At 37.4% G+C, this 16,172-nt stretch overlaps 2 protein-coding genes and 1 long non-coding RNA gene across 9 annotated transcripts; 2 read left to right on the top strand and 1 right to left on the bottom strand.

Annotated features, from left to right (window-relative positions):
• Positions 1 to 147: 147 nt before the first annotated feature.
• On the top strand, positions 148 to 3,038 carry LOC124211355 (Ada2a-containing complex component 1). Of its 4 annotated transcripts, none has more exons than XM_046610333.2 (6): positions 148 to 287; positions 454 to 865; positions 1,002 to 1,158; positions 1,266 to 1,507; positions 1,564 to 1,689; positions 1,783 to 3,038. In XM_046610333.2, exons 2-6 carry the CDS (start codon positions 476 to 478, stop codon positions 2,032 to 2,034), a joined length of 1,167 nt encoding a protein of 388 aa, XP_046466289.2. In that variant the 5' UTR covers positions 148 to 287; positions 454 to 475; the 3' UTR covers positions 2,035 to 3,038. The 4 variants fall into 4 exon arrangements, with proteins under 4 accessions (XP_046466289.2, XP_068989421.1, XP_068989422.1 ...); XM_069133320.1 differs by having other exon boundaries at positions 154 to 279; XM_069133321.1 differs by having other exon boundaries at positions 230 to 296.
• On the bottom strand, positions 2,158 to 4,158 carry LOC124211353 (queuine tRNA-ribosyltransferase accessory subunit 2). Of its 3 annotated transcripts, XM_046610329.2 has the most exons (7): positions 4,001 to 4,158; positions 3,716 to 3,902; positions 3,435 to 3,581; positions 2,881 to 3,345; positions 2,601 to 2,800; positions 2,400 to 2,525; positions 2,158 to 2,320 (listed from the first exon to the last, which is right to left on the bottom strand). In XM_046610329.2, the coding sequence occupies exons 2-7, from the start codon at positions 3,830 to 3,832 to the stop codon at positions 2,197 to 2,199; spliced, it is 1,179 nt and encodes a 392-aa protein (XP_046466285.1). In that variant the 5' UTR covers positions 3,833 to 3,902; positions 4,001 to 4,158; the 3' UTR covers positions 2,158 to 2,196. The 3 variants fall into 3 exon arrangements, with proteins under 3 accessions (XP_046466285.1, XP_046466284.1, XP_046466286.1); XM_046610328.2 differs by having other exon boundaries at positions 3,716 to 4,158; XM_046610330.1 differs by lacking the exon at positions 3,716 to 3,902.
• A 1,040-nt stretch (positions 4,159 to 5,198) lies between these two features.
• On the top strand, positions 5,199 to 8,327 carry LOC124211237 (uncharacterized). 2 transcript variants are annotated; one of them, XR_006881427.2, is made up of 4 exons: positions 5,199 to 5,513; positions 7,099 to 7,232; positions 7,536 to 7,672; positions 7,865 to 8,327. It is a non-coding gene; the product is annotated as an uncharacterized lncRNA (long non-coding RNA). The 2 variants fall into 2 exon arrangements; XR_006881426.2 differs by lacking the exon at positions 5,199 to 5,513 and adding an exon at positions 5,548 to 6,839.
• The last annotated feature ends 7,845 nt before the right edge of the window (positions 8,328 to 16,172 follow it).

Genomic DNA, 16,172 nt, shown 5'->3' with positions numbered 1-16,172 from the left:
AACATTCTTTCTTTGTGCTGTGATAATAAATTCGTATCTTTATAAACAGATATTCCATCATTTTGTGCTCTGCCTTACTTTCTATAAAGTGATGAATAATCATTCAAAACTCTGGACCCCAGAAAATATTTGGCCCACCGACGCTGACATAACCTCAAAATCAACCGGGTTTCTAGTTTATGACGCTGAATTTGTTACTTGCGTTTATTGGTATGCTTAAAAGTTTACCGTGCCTTAAGGATTGTTTATCGTGTGAAAAATTTCGGATATCGTCAGGAGGTAACAAGGTTGTGAGAGTGAGATTGTTTTATTCTCATTTATATTTGACAATAATGACAAGTCTGGACATAGTGTCCAACTTATTGTTGACATATTCTTACAAATTGTAAGTGTTTGAACGGTTTCTATTGCCTATGAAAATTTAGTCTAATATAAATCCTCTTTTTTCCTTAGAACTTCTTCTACAAGCAGAATAATGGATGACGAAGAGGTGCGAAACTCCGAGGCCGAGGATGGGGAATATTACTTTGAATCCGATCACCTGGCACTAAAGGGGAATAAAGATTATACAGCACTTTTAAAAACAATTGTAATACTAGAGGCTCAGAGAACCCAAGGAATCGCTGACTTGGATAAATTATTAGAAATCCAAGCAGTTGCGGTAACGGATCCCATATCTTTCGTCGCCAGACTACAGGATGGCGATCTTCTTGAGCTTCCTGGGCCACAAAAAATTGCTGAAATTCCCTACATTGATTGGACTCAGTACAATATAGTATTACCCGATAGCTCTATGCGACCACAAACTCGGCATGGACCGATTCTTCCTCAACTTCAAATAAAAAGCGAACCTGACGATGGAAAAGTATTTTTCTTATTGCGCTATGACACATAAATGACGATTTTTACAATCCGCAAACTAATCTTTACTTGCTCTAATATTGTATTAGTTCTATTGTAATTTCATTTTTTCTTTTAAATGCAATGTATCTCTACTTCAGGTTCTTGTACGAGGCCGAGCATTTGACCAAACAAAACCTGAGACATTCAACCAGCTATGGACAACAGAAGAACAGCGACGTTTAGAGGAACTTTTGGTCGAATATCCGCCTGAAGAAGTAGAAATGCGCCGTTGGACCAAAATTGCCAATGCACTTGGTAAATGTTTTTTCATTCTACAACTGATGTGAGATCATTCCATAATTAATTGAACTTTACTCTTTGTTATTATAACATTGCTAAATGTGAGACTTGTTATATTACAGGTAACCGAACGCCTAAGCAAGTCTCAAGCCGTGTACAAAAATATTTTATCAAGCTACTCAGAGCTGGACTTCCAATTCCCGGAAGAGGACCAAAAGTTAAATTGGATGTTAAAAGAAGTTTGAATCACAGACACCAACGAAATAATTATTTGTTGTTTAGACCCTCCACGTTTTTTCCACATCAGGACATGTCTTTCAACATTGGCGACGATATGCGCGATATGTCGGTGACGGAGGACTCGGTAAGTCTTCTAACTCTCAACGTTTTATCGAGTTCTGAATCTTGCACTCTGTTCAGGAGGATGATGGTGGAAATGGAACCACTGAGGATACTGTAGAGTTGAGACATATTCAGTTGCTTCGACAAGTCAAAGCAGAAAAAGAAGATGAACAGTTGCAGGCTTATCAGCATGTTGGATACAAAGTAAGTCACTTAACATTAATTTTGCGTCCAAATAATGAAAATCACGATTATGCACTTCATTCTTGCTAATGAATTTAATGTCATTCTTTGCAGTGTTCATTGTGCGAAGAAGAGCCTCTGAAGGGAACCCGATGGCATTGCGAAGATTGTCAAGGTAAAACGAATCTCTGTGGAGATTGTGCTGTCGCACAATTGGAGTCTGAAACGCCAATGCATTCCCCGTTACACAAATTATGTGCCGTTCGACCATCTCAGTCAAATAGAAGCTACGACACGGATTATTTTCCACAAAACTTCAGTAATTCATCGTACAATTACCTAGATCCTAATTTTCTGCCTGAATAATTCTATTTTATATTTTTAAATCAGCACGAAGTATAAGTGCAAAACAACTTGCTTCGTTTTAATGCACAATCATTGAATAATTTCGCGTATTGGGAGATGTTATCAAATCAGAAAACGACCAAGTGTTAGAAAAAATGGTTTTATTGATACTATACACAAATTTTAGTTTGCTGAATCATTTTTAGCAAATATCACATAAATTTTGGTTTCTAGTTCCCGAAAAGTGCCGTTCCGTAAACTGTTTCGTATCTCCTTGAAATATTCTAGGTAATGGTGTATGTTGTGTCTGAAATTTGAAAAAGTTCGGTAGAAGTATAAATTGCCCTCAAAATATTGCTAAGAAAAATGCTCTTCATTTTACTTACATCATTAAGAGAACTGCGCCCAAGAGTTCTTTGGTCTGATACAAGTGATGCAGATACGCTCTCGTATGATTCAAACATGTCAAACACTTGCAATCTTTGCAAATAGGTGTGAAATCATCCGCATACCTTGAACAATTAAAAAGTAAATCAGATACTGTTTTGTTCAATTCAAAATATAGATGCACAGAGAATGTAAATTACCGTTTTTCTGATATCGATATCATAGGCGATTCGCCGGTTTCAGAATGATGGTATAAAAATGTGAGTGCACATGATCGTTCGGTGACGAGATAGGGATAAGAAGAATCGAATAAATCCACTCCTAGTTTGATAAGATTTATTACAGTTACGGGGTTCCAGGCACCCATCGTGACACGCATTTTGTCCTGTGGTAATAAGCTCTGAAAGAAATAATGCGATCAGGTTGGAAAATAGAATATTCAAGAAGCTGAGTAGTGCATTTTTTTGATGATGTACCAACAATCGTGTGTTTGACGATATCTTTCACAAACTGGAAAGGGATCTTTTCAGTTTCTGGCCCGTTATTGTGTAACCCGTCAATAACATATCCAGCCAAATCTTTGCCTTCTAAATTTTTTATGCTCATTTCTCTAGCCGTTGTGTTGTATCCGCCGCCAACGGCGCCAAAAATGCCTTTATTTCTTACGACTTCAGACGCCTTATGCCTGGTTAAACACTTATCAAGCATTTTTATACTGCGGTCTACAGATTTTGTGATTCTCTTGGAACTGCTACCAGAGTGGGTATCGCTGTCGTATAGTGCCAGATAAAAGTCTGGCCTAAATGCCTCGACTATATCCATATAACCATCTGCGTTAATTATCTGCTTTCCATGTCTGGTCCACACTGCAATAGTGTCTTCGTCATTGTAGCCAGAAACAGTGGGTTGTGCCGGATCTTCCATTGTAAGAAATACAGGATATTCCTGAATAATAATATCATTACGAAGGAGCATATACACAACGCATCTTTTGAAATCTTAGCCTTTAATTTATGTTATAATTTAAACTTTACCTTCAATCCCACAAAATCTGCAATTGATTTAAATTGTCGGACTGGATCGGTCATGTCGAATGTGGTAGGCAGTGACATTGTTAGTAACAGTTTTTCTGGCGTAATCATTTCTAGTACCTCTTTGGTAATATGCGGAACGCTACCACGCTGGAATTATTTGTAAATATTGTTGTATAAAAAATGAATTTTAATAATGAGTATAGTCTTCGCTTACATTGAAATTTGACTGAAAGATTATAATAGAGATAAATTTGATAAGTAAATTTAAAGAAAGAGGAAACCTTTGTGTAAAGCATTAATAGTGGTGTTTCCAATACCACATCAGGTGTTCTTTCTAATTCTGACAGTGTGCCAAGCCGAGCTGAAGATTGTGTAAACAATTCTGGCATAAACTTCATTATGCTTTGCGTACTGCATGTAATACAGAGCACAACAGGTTATTGGAAGGTTATTAGTACCATTCTGAAACTACGTCATTGTTTTAGTAGGTTAGAAAGGAACATGCGTCAATTTCTATGATTTTTTCGACGTGACCAATAACACTAATAGTTCAACGTGTTAAATACTTTTGTGGCTGTCAAGTGACGCTGATTTTATTAGTCAGTTAATATTCTTCCCTGACTCATGGGTACGTGGTACACTCATAGCGCTGCGAATTGAGAACACGACGTAACCTCAAATAGTGACGTTTAACCATCGACGTTGTTTCGCATGGCGGTGTGTGAAATTAACCGTTGACAGTAAAACTCAAAGACTGACTCCTCTGCAGATTTTCGTGACCAGTACTTGGCGGGTAAGTGGACCTGGGCGACTGGGGTCGCTAGAAGCCGTGTTAACGATCCGGTAGCTGCTTTATCGGCGGGAACTATTAATCCACCGGTTTTGTATAGTAATTCTTTATCGACCGTATTAATAATCATAACAACCCTCATCATTGCCATACCCAAAACAATTTTTTTTATCACCTTCTGAACGAATCCAAATTGAATTCAGCTGGCAGAAAATGAACTATAATCCACGGGTCGTTCATCAAAATAAAATAAGATATCGTAAGTGCTAGTAGAATGTGTTCGGATTAGATCGCTTAGACCGAATATAGATGAAGAATATAGGTGGGCGTCTCGGGATCAGCCGCAGGATTCGAGCATGTGCGTATGGGTATCTCTTTTCAACATTGTCGTTGGTTGATTCGTGGGGAATCAAACGATGGTAGGAAAGTCGCGATGTACCGCAACGTTATTAACTTTCGAAATGCACAGTGTCAAACAATCACGAAGATTTCAAATTTCAACGTTTGAAATTGAGCATTGATCGGCTGGGCGATGACCAAAATACGTATATCTATCAGGAACAGGAGTGTAGGTGTTTATAATAACGTGTTAAAACGTTAACATGACCGGCTGGATAGCATTTAGTGGAAAAAAATATGGAAAATAAAAAATGTCCACATCGGAATACCCCCTCAATGCTGTCATTCTCCAGTCAGAATCCTGTGGTCATAGATATCACCTGCATAATTTCGTCAAAAGTTCCTAATGACAGGCAACCAGCCGGCCAGTCGGGAGTAGCGGCTGCATACAGAAAGGCTGTATGCGAAAAATGAACAATATGACGACGTTAAAGGACAAACATCGCGCCACATCTAGCGGAAATTTTCGTAACACGTGTATTCGTAATTGATTCGCGCGTCGAGGGGGATGATCGGATATTCACGGCGGGAAACAACAACCAATCAGGAGGAAGAAGGATCATCGGATGACAGCGGCGAGATCGGCGGAACGAATTTCGGCCCTCCTCTTGGTTCGTATTCTTCTTAATCTTCGTTCGTCTAGCCCGGAGTCAACACGTTGCGTTAATTCCGTGCAACTCGTTGATCTAGAAAATTCCCTCCTGCTTAATTCTTCCTACCTTTTCCTTTTGTTACCTTCTTCACTATCGATTTTACCGTAACTTTTACCTTTTGCTCTATCGTTTTACCTTCGTTTCCTTTTCGTCCTCTTACCTTTCCTACCGTTTTCTTTTGCTACTGACAAGTTTATTTCAAATTCGAATCAGTGAGTGCTCGAATCATCGGCTAAGGTAAGGCTTTTGGTTTTTTACTGTATGCTAAAGTTGCAAAGCTGCTCATATCTTTCTCTCGTATCTTCTGTACCGTATTTTCTTTGGTTGCGTCCTGTGATGCTTTTGAATTTCCGAGCGACCTCGCAGCTAAAATTTTTACTTCTTACATGAACGAGTACGGTTTTGGGTACCTTTTACAATTTTTTCTTTCCGATGAAAGATATTTATAAATGTGTTAGATATAATAGTTTGTGCAGATTATTGTTTGGAAAACGTCTTTTGCGATGATCGCATGCTGCCCGGAAACAAATCGTTCAACGTAAAAATATCAAACTAGCAGTTTTTGCATAAAATTGTGTAGTGCTTGAACGGAGGAAGTAATGAAATATTGATTTTTCATAAAACAGCTGCAGTCCAAAGTAAAAGTATCGATTTTCAACGAACAAAAACGCTCTATATTCATTGATAATAAAAGAAACAAAAAGGCATCGGAAAAACCGTTTACTTCGTTCAAGTACTGCTTTTTCGAACGAGGTTGAAGTTGTAACGTTATTCTAACGAAACATTGCTGAAAAAAATCACAATTTTCTTAATTTTACAATGATTTTTAAGGAACTAAGAATTCGAAATATAAGTGGGTTTTGTTTTATTACGGTTCATCGATTTTCAGACAATTCAAAAATCGCGAAATGACGGATTTTCCTCAGCATGAATCGTTACGACATAACGTTACTACTTTCAATATATAATTTTCTCAATACATATTGCAATGATTTTCGAAATAACGTGGTCACTGATTTAACAAAAGTCATTTCTTACGTGGATTATACATGTATTAGACGTGGATGAAAAACGTCTAGAATGTTCGATGCCGGTACATGCCCGTATATTCCGATGTAAACAACGGATTTTGCACGCCACATAACATGATCAACTTTTTCATCGTAGAGGTGACCGCTGTTTACATCGCGCTGTGGCTTTAGCCGGTTCTTCTAAAAGCACCGGTTGTGGTTATTTTATTTTCTATTTATGACATTGTAATATTAAATCGACCTTCTTCGAGTTATGAGTTTAGTTGAGGTCGCCGTACCTTTCAGTTGTCCTGCAAGCGATTAAAATAAGTTTCTTATGTCATTGTTATACTGTGTTTTTGTAAATTCAAATCTCGCTTTGTTGTCTTCAATTCTGTTGTGAGCAAGGCTTACTCCGCATACTTTCTAGTATCTTCGCTGCCCTTCTCTCGTAAACTCTCTATAAAATTTGTTCTATTAATTATATCTTGAATTTCAAGCACCTTAATTTAACTGTGTTTAATTTCTCATCAACAATTACTTCGTAAATTAGGTATCCAAATTCATTTTGTTTAATTATCTCTTGATTATGTTAGATATTGTAAACTATCACTATCGTATTCGAATATTTCTCTCGCAAGTTGATAGCTACCGAAAACCTTTCGTACTTGATTAATTTTTATTATTTGAAATTTGAAAGATGGTTTAATTTATTTATCAAGACTTATAAAATCAATTATCAACCCTGAGTATCGGAATGTTGATGAACACGAAATATTAACATAGTGATTTGGTTTTTTACCTGATTGCAGCATTAAACTGCAGGTCGATCGTTCGGGGCTGGTGAATATCTCAGTTGGGTGAACCTAGCAAAAAATCTTGGAAAACAAAGTACAGAAGCTGCATAGGTCACAACGTTATTGCAAGAACAAAAAAAAAAAAACAGGTACATTCGTTTGAAATTATACTTGATTTTGAATTACAATTTCATTTTTCATTGCAAATGATTATAGCCGTCATGCTTGACTGATATGAAATGTTGCCTACCAGATTTATGCATTTCTTTATTATTTTTGTTTATTCTATTCGCCTTCTATCAATAGTTTCTGTAGTTTATTTATTACTACATCTGAAACTATTTAAATGTTATTTAAAAAAAATTTAAATCGACACAGATAGTCTATAAAGTGACGTGAAATCTGATTCAAGTATATTGTGTGAGTAATATTCTTTTATACTCTCATTCCAGTGTCGAAAGTACGTCGCTTCATCGTTCAACAGCAAATGCTACGAGAACTTTTTCATCTAAAGTGTGGAGCTTCATCGTTGAACCGTAAATGCCACCAGGATTATTTCGTATCTGAAGTGCGGACTAAGTCAGAAAAGGTGAGAATAATACTTATTCAAATAATGGTTGATGAATCAAGGTGGTAAATTTGGAGCTGAATTTTTATCCTTCCGTGACGTAAAGTGAATGAGCATGGAAGCGGACAATAATAATGATGAATATCAGCATCAAACATCCACAATATAAAAATTCGCTAAATTAATTCGAGCTTGTATCTTTATTTGTTACAGAGTTAAGCGGAGACATCCGAATGACTACTCCATTACTTGGCAGCATTGGTGAGTTTGCATGTATTTGGGTTACAGGTACTTCTCCAGGTCGCTTTTATCACGTGCCGATACTTACTTTTGTTTCTGATTCTGCAAGTTAATTTTTTTTATAGCTGTTTAAGATCTAAATAACAGTAAAACGGTAATTCCAAGTTAATTAATTGATTGATTGTGAGTCAAGTTCACAGGGTAGTTGTATAATTTAAATTTCACTCTACAGATCACTTTCAATATTCTATCATACTTTCTTTGCAGAATATCCCAATTTTATTTTATAAGCTTAAGCCCAAGCAATTACTCTGAAATAATTTACCGCATAAGCTATTGCCAGTAATTCGTTTTCAACTGTTTAGTAACTTCTCTTTCATTGATCTTGTAATCTGGTTACATATTTTGTATTCTACCGGCAAATCTTTTCCTACTGGACCCTGACTTAATACGCCTCCTTATATGACGAATCTTGATGCATCCGTCGTTAGTATAAAAGGTATGGTGAAAGAAAGATATTGAAGTATTGCATTTTCTCACAATTTATCCCGCGATTACGTGAAAAATCCTGTCTAAAGGTTTTACTATTTTGGAAAAATTTGGTACAAAGCGTCTGTAATTGCCAATAAATTCTAGAAATTATTTTATATTCTTTGCGTTTTGTTGTCTTGGGAATTCTTTAACTGTTACTATCTTCTTTGGATCAGATTTTACACAATCTTCTCTGAGTAAACGGCCTAAATAGATTAGGTACTTGCGTGTTCAGAAATTCGCATTTTCTGGTCAAAAGTTTTCAATTTGCATTTTTTAATTTTCTCATTACAAAGAATTAAATTTAACCTCATGTTCATTGAGTGAACTAGAGTATATAACTGTATAATCAAGGTAATCAACTAATTCTATTTATTTGTAACGCGATTAAAACGTGACCCATCAACCTGTGAATAATTATTTTTCCTTAGGCTTTAAGACAAATCAGTTCTTCAAATGTCAAGGGTCATTTTCATGAACTATTATTGCGAGAATATTTGTTATCACTAACTTACCGTTGCCTAGAGAAAGAAAAATAAGAAAAAGTGAAAAAGAAAGAAAAAAAAGAAAAAAAAAAAAAAAAACCAACAACAACATCGGGCCAGACAGATTTGGTACAATTTTTTTTTTTCCAGTCAAGGTTACTGGTACCGAATTCTGTGACGTACTCGTTGTTGAAAAAGTATTCAACAATAATATTTAGCAGGGCAAGCCTTGATTTGAAGATTAGAGATTAGAGGAAGAAGTTTTCTATTACATTAATTGTTTACAGTTTTTATAAAATTGTTGCAATTTAAAATATTATCGCTTGGTACGTTTAATGTTCAGCAAAACTCATGATGTTGAATATTCTATCTTGAGCAGATAATTGTAGAAAAATTGAACGATTTTCCTTCCTGTCGCAACAACTCGAGGGTAGTTTATTCCCGAGCTGTAAGGTGTTCGACATCCTTTTTTGCGTTCAAGAACAACCGGAATAGAGAATTCTTGATTGAAGTAATTGAAGTAAATGTGGGTTTCGAAGGTGAAATAACACTTGGTGATTTATTGATTATACATGTTTTAATGTTGAAACTACCGATCGGGAAAATCGGGAATAATCAGGAAATTTTGCCTGCCGGTAAAAGTCAAGGAATAATGATGGTCTATAGCGAAAAATGTACGTTTTTTTTTTTATAAATTGTTTTTAAACTTCAACTAAGCTTCATAGATCTCAATCAGCGCTCCTTCCAAAATTCTATTTTTACACTTGGCTCCCACCAGATTTGGATTTACCACAAACAGTCTTGAAACTCGGAATTTTTACGTCAAAGCGTTAAGTGGAATTCTACAAGTAAGACGTTTAAGAATGAAACTTGCTGCTTCTTCGTTAGATGATTTCCCTAGAACTGAAGCATCTTTTATCCATATCAACAAATGGAAACTCTCCGTCCCTCTATCTTGTTACTCGCGTCTCCATAAGTGATCAGTTTACCTCTCCAATCGAGTTATCAGGTGAACATATCAAATTTGTCGTACCTCTGAACTTATTTTCAATGAACAGAACTGCAGATACTGGGTCAGCATCGATCAGTTGATTTTGTGAAATTATACGTGTTCATTTTAACTGAAATGTTCTTTATTACATACCGCACATACAAGTTATACAAAATCTGACGGTTTTTTTTTTTTTTTTTTTTTTTTCTCGTGAAAATTCCTCTCACACAAGTAACAGTACGGTACTTATAGTTTGAATAATTATATACCGCATTCGTGGTAAGCCACGGTTATTCACTCATAATCAGATACAGGGTTGTGGAAAAAAACTAATATTTTACGATTTGAGCTTCCGTTTGAAAGTCATTCCGAGACAAACTGCGATTATTCGTTATTTTCATGATTTAGAATTGCGGCTGCAGCCGCCTAGAGATGTTCAATACAACCATGCGCATTTGCATGAGGGACAAGAGAAAACTGCAGGAAACCTTGCCCAGGTGTAGTCGTCGGACCAAGTTCAAGTAACTTCATATTTTTAAATTATTCTTATTTTCATCGTCTAAATGGAGTAAGAAAATCAAATTGATACTTGTGAATAATATTATTACATTTAATTGAATGTTAGGAATAAAATAATTTGGGACGAGGGGACGTATGTCGTAGATGACGAAATTGGGATAAACCGTGATTGTTATGGTATCGTGAAATATGAAAGAGTTTTATGTAGCTGAAGTTATTAACGTTACTGCAAAGATACATATTGAGGAAAAATCATTACATTGCAGTATTAAAATTCTCTGAAATTTAGTAAGCCATGCCGAAATCAAACGTATATCTATATTTATCAAAAACCAACTCCTTGAAAGTTATTCTGTAATTGTAATGCAATGAATTGCTTACCGATGTTTGGTGGACGTGAACGTTACTTATTTCAAGCTGGTAGAGTTTTTGAGATTCAATATATATTTTTTTTTTCTTCCGTTATGAAATTTTTTTTTTTTTTTTCTCATTTTCCCTAGCCAGCTATCATTTTCAAAAGTGGTGTCGTCGGGTATTTGTTTTTCCGATACATTCGGGCTGGTTCGGAATTTGTATTTTCTCACTCGTTTTGACATTTCTAATATATAATCGCGTGATATCTCGTAATATCAAAGGGTCACCGACAGGCAGAGAAAACCCGAAGTACGGGAAAGATCCGCGATGCTTTCCCAGTGCGAAGAGTTCACCAATTCAATTCAACGGTTAAAAAGAAAGTTTAACGATCTTGTCAGGTAGAAAGAGTAAAGTACGATCTGCTATGTGTCAAGAAGGAGAAGAGTTGACAAACGAATTCAAAAAGCAAGAATTTTATGATGACCGGTGTAAGAAAGCCCAGGACAGGCAGAAAGACCCAAGTACGATCCGCGATGCGTTTCCAATGAGAAGAGTTCACTAATTCAAATTGAATTCAAATTCAAAGGTTAAAGCTGAATTCGAACGATTTTATCAGGCAGCAAGACCAAAATACGATTCGCGATGCGTTTCCAATGAGAAGAGTTCACTGATTCAAATTGAATTCAAATTCAAAGGTTAAAGCTGAATTCGAACGATTTTATCAGGCAGCAAGACCAAAATACGATTCGCGATGCGTTTCCAATGAGAAGAGTTCACTGATTCAAATTGAATTCAAATTCAAAGGTTAAAGCTGAATTCGAACGATTTTATCAGGCAGCAAGACCAAAATACGATTCGCGATGCGCCACCCCAATATGTATGAGTAGATCTGATTCGCTGAGTTGACCGTTCAATTAAGCCCTTGTTATTCGTAATAAGATGTCTCCACGCGTCCGAGTCGCACTTATTGAAACTGCGTCTTGCACAACGTGACCTCCTACAATTCTAATTAAAGGATTGGTAAGGGTACTGGTATGGCTTGGATATTGATTGACTCGTTATTACAAGGATAATTAATTGTAAATCTCCACTGTCGGATGATTACATGCGGACTCACTGAACTAGATAGTAACCTTCCACTATCAGATCATTATTACAAGGATAATTAATTCTAAATCTCCACTATCTGATTGTTACATACAGAGATGAAAAGATAGTACAATTCCGCTATTTAATGACGCCTATTATATAGTCACAAGGACCTTCCGACGAACGACAAATGTTGTCGTGAAGATACGGAGGGTAAATTACGTTAATAAGAAGCACCGAAATACAATCCGCGATGCGTCGCCAACGACGAGAGTTGATGAATGAGTTTAGAAAGCAAGGAATTTGTGGTTACTCGGAGCAAGAAAGCCCACGTATATGCTCATTTGTTTGCCGATCGGTGGAATAAATTGATGAAAATATACGAATAGAGTAACCTAGACGAATTCCGTCACGTTTCTTTAGAGAAAAAGTCCTTCGGCTTGTAGCTCGCTGCTTTTCGATGTTGAAATGATATGGTTTTTGCGATTGAGCCCGCAACTTATCAACATTTGCAAGATAATAATCGCGGTTTGTAGTTCGTTTGATTTCCGTATAAGACTTCACGACTTTGTTCTGCATTTTGCGTATCGTTTCTGTTTCTGAACACAAATATTTGTCGCGGTTTAGAAAATAGCTTGTATATTCACCATTTACCTCGCTAATCCTCAGCGTTCGCAAGATGAACTTCTAGCACGTGAACTCGCAACTTATCAGCAATTTTCAGATAATAAATATAGTTTTCACGGTATGTATGCGACCGGCGGTTGGTGGTAAAGTTGCACTAATGACCACAGCGAATGGACCGCCAATGACAACGTGCAAAGCCAAATGCATGTGGCACCACCCTATTGAAAATATCGACAGCGTAAATGAAGTCGTGCTCACGTCGCAATAACGTCAACTTCGACGGCGGAAAGCAAGCTGACGCTGATGCGACCTTTATTTTGTACATTCCCGCTGTTAGCGATCCCAGCGTTATCAGTTTGATAATTATTCTCTTGACGTTATTGTACGTTTGTTCGCTGTACGTTACGTGTGTGAAACCTGGCGTCCAGTGGATTTCCACTCCAAGGCCTATTCTCGCTACGTGTTCTATAATTCTTGGTGCGATTTGAGCTGAAGCCATGGTTCTACCTGTCGAATGAATATTGATTTTATTCGAGTTTATTTCTATCCAGAGTGGGGAGGAGCTCTATTCTGTGGAAAAACTGGAGCTTATTGTTCACAATCGTGTACCTTGAAAGGGTACCCCGAATTTTATTCCCTCTTAAACATGAATGTGTCTTTTACATGTCTTCTAAAGAAAACGCACATCGTGGATCTATTGCCAGTTGCATTGAATATCGTATCAACTATGTTTCTCATCTTGTCGACTGTGTAATAGTTTATGACGTAAGTACCGTCGCCTATGTTTCAATGTAGGGCTGCCTTGGCCAGTAAATTTTTAAAATCTGGACTGCTCGGAAATTTGAGTGTGATTTTTATGCCGAACATAATAATAATAATAATAATAATCAATGCCGTTCCCCGCCACATCCGGTAGAGTACGTCCCCGTGAGTCTACAGAATACTTGTGCGGGGCAAGGAAAGGGATGGATTAGTGACAATCATTATGTGGCTGCAGCCGTCTTGAGATGTTCAATATAAATACCCGCTTTCGCGCAAGGTACAAGGGAAGACTGCAGAAAACCTTGCCCAGGTGTAGCCGGACCGAGTTCAAATCTCAACCCACCAATTCAGCGCCTGAATGGCGTGAACCGTTCGGATTTCGATTATTGCAGGATGCCGCTCAGGTCCTCCTTGACAGGCTGGGGATTTGAACTCAGCTCTTCCCGTTCTGTTGTCTGGCACGCTACGCACTACGCCACTACGGTCGATAGGGTATTATTTATTTAAGAAAAATCCAACTCCCCGAAATAATTTGACGCTCGTACGAAGACAAAGTTGTGGAACACGGATTACCCAAGATGAGCGTAGAGTTCTCCTTTTTTCGTTGAGCTCATATCGAAAGGAGATCAGCTTTTGAAATAAAAGTTCTCACTCACTCTTCATTGATTTGGGTCATTCGGTTTGAGAACTCGTTTGCCTGCTCGACGGTGACTAGATGTGACAAAAATTGACGAGATTTTTAGCCCCACGTTTAGTGAAATATTGTTTTGCAACCGGACGAATAAACTGCTAACGAATGGTTGTCTCCCAGCATATCAGAATCCGAGGTGATATTTCCTTCAACTCACAACATACATCGAACACAATGATCAAGTTTAATACTAAAATGATGACATTCAAACGAAGTCGAGTCACCGAGTTTGTCACTTATCATGTCCTGAGCCACTTCTCATCATGTATGAACCACTTTGTTCTAACGACGGTTTTCAACTTGACTGCTTATCTGAAAGGTTTTTCGTCAACTGCTTTGGTTTTGCATGCTGCAACGCTCTTTCGAGGTCATTCTTTTGCCTGCGATTTTGTGTCGCGTTTCCTGATTAATTATTTTCATGTTTACGGAAGTTAGGGCAATGAGGAAGTGTCAAGTGTGTATAAATAATATTCCGGGCATTCGGGTTTATTCGATTTTCGGATATCTGATTTAATATTGACTGGTTCTTTTAGTATGCGCGTTATCGTGAAACTGTCTGGCTTAGGATTTTCCGTTAAAATTGTATCTTCCTTTATCTTTTACCGTCAGTTCCCGCCATACCCGTTAGAGTATGTCCCCGGAGATCTGCGTAGACCTGTGCGGGGCAAGGGAAGAGATGGATTAGTTACCAACATTATGCGGCTGCAGCCGTCTTGAGATGTTCAATACCATCATGCGCATTTGCACGAGGGACAAGAAAAAACTGCAGAAAACCTTGCCCAGGTGTAGTCGTCGGACCAAGTTCAAGTAACTTCATATTTTTAAATTATTCTTATTTTCATCGTCTAAATGGAGTAAGAAAATCAAAATGATACTTGAGAATAATATTATTACTTTCAAATGAATGTTAGGAATAAAATAATTTGGGACGAGGGGACGTATTTCGTAGATGACGACACTAGGATAAACCGTGATCGTTATGGTATCGTGAAATATGAAAGAGTTCACTAATTCAAATTCAAAGGTTAAAGCTGAAGTCGAACGATTTTGTCAGGCAGTAAGACCACAATACGATTCGCGATGCGCCACCCCAATATGCACGAGTAGATCTGATTCGCTGAGTTGACCGTTCAATTAAGCCCTTGTTATTCGTAATAAGATGTCTCCACGCGTCCGAGTCACAATTATTGAAACTGCGTCTTGCACAACGTGACCTCCTACAATTCTAATTAAAGGATTGGAAAGGGTACGCGTATAAAACCTACGAAGGGTAACTTGTGGGTTGGATATTGATTGACTCAAGAATACTATTTAAAAATATATTCTAAAATTAATCATCTTGTTGTTGTGTTCTTTCAATTTCTTACCGCTCGTCAATCTTTGGTACAATCGCATTTATTATATAATATACTTTTTTTTACAATGAATCAAGTCGATTGCACTATTGATACGCCTATGTTTCATAACAATCTTTGTAGTAGCAATTTTTCCCTCGTTGCCATCTCGGACCTTTTATTTGTTGTATTTCGCTTTGTGGCTTTCCGGCCACGCGCACTTCATCAGAAATATTAATGCTGGGCACCAATTCCTTTATGCATTGATAATCGAGAACGAAGCCGAGGGCAATAGAATCCTTCTCAGGACGATTGGACTATACCATGAGCTATGACTGGACCTTGGGTTAGGTAAACGAGCGTGGCCAATAAATTGACAGGAGAAGGCAGGCAATTCTTACGTGATGGGAAATCAATATTTGTTTATTCAGCATATTAACAAGGCGACATGGAATGCATATGGTAGGGGTGTGGGTGTTGGTTTTTAGGAGCTGGCGCAATTTTAAGTCTATTTGAAAAAGGAGAGTGGGTGGAATAACGTCACTTACGCTGTCAGAGAATTGTAAAGATAATCAATAAAATTCCATTGTCGGATTGTTACACCAGGATTGATGATAGCGAACCTACACTTCTGGATGTTTACACTCAGATCCACTATCAGATCATTATTACAAGGATAATTAATTGTAAACCTCCACTATCTGATTGTTACACACAGAGATGAAAAGATAATACAATTCCGCTATTTAATGACCCCTATTATACAGTCACAAGGACCTTCCGACGAACGACAAATGTTGTCGTGAAGATACGGAGGGAAAATGACCTTTATAAGAAGCACCGAAATACAATCCGCGATGCGTCGCCAACGACGAGAGTTGATAAATGAGTTTAAAAT

This window comes from Neodiprion pinetum, chromosome 2 (genome assembly GCF_021155775.2).
Source record: "Neodiprion pinetum isolate iyNeoPine1 chromosome 2, iyNeoPine1.2, whole genome shotgun sequence".
In the NCBI taxonomy this organism is placed as follows: Eukaryota; Metazoa; Arthropoda; class Insecta; order Hymenoptera; family Diprionidae; genus Neodiprion; species Neodiprion pinetum.
The sequence above is the reverse complement of the archived record's forward strand: the minus strand, read 5'-3'. Positions and strand labels throughout refer to the sequence as shown.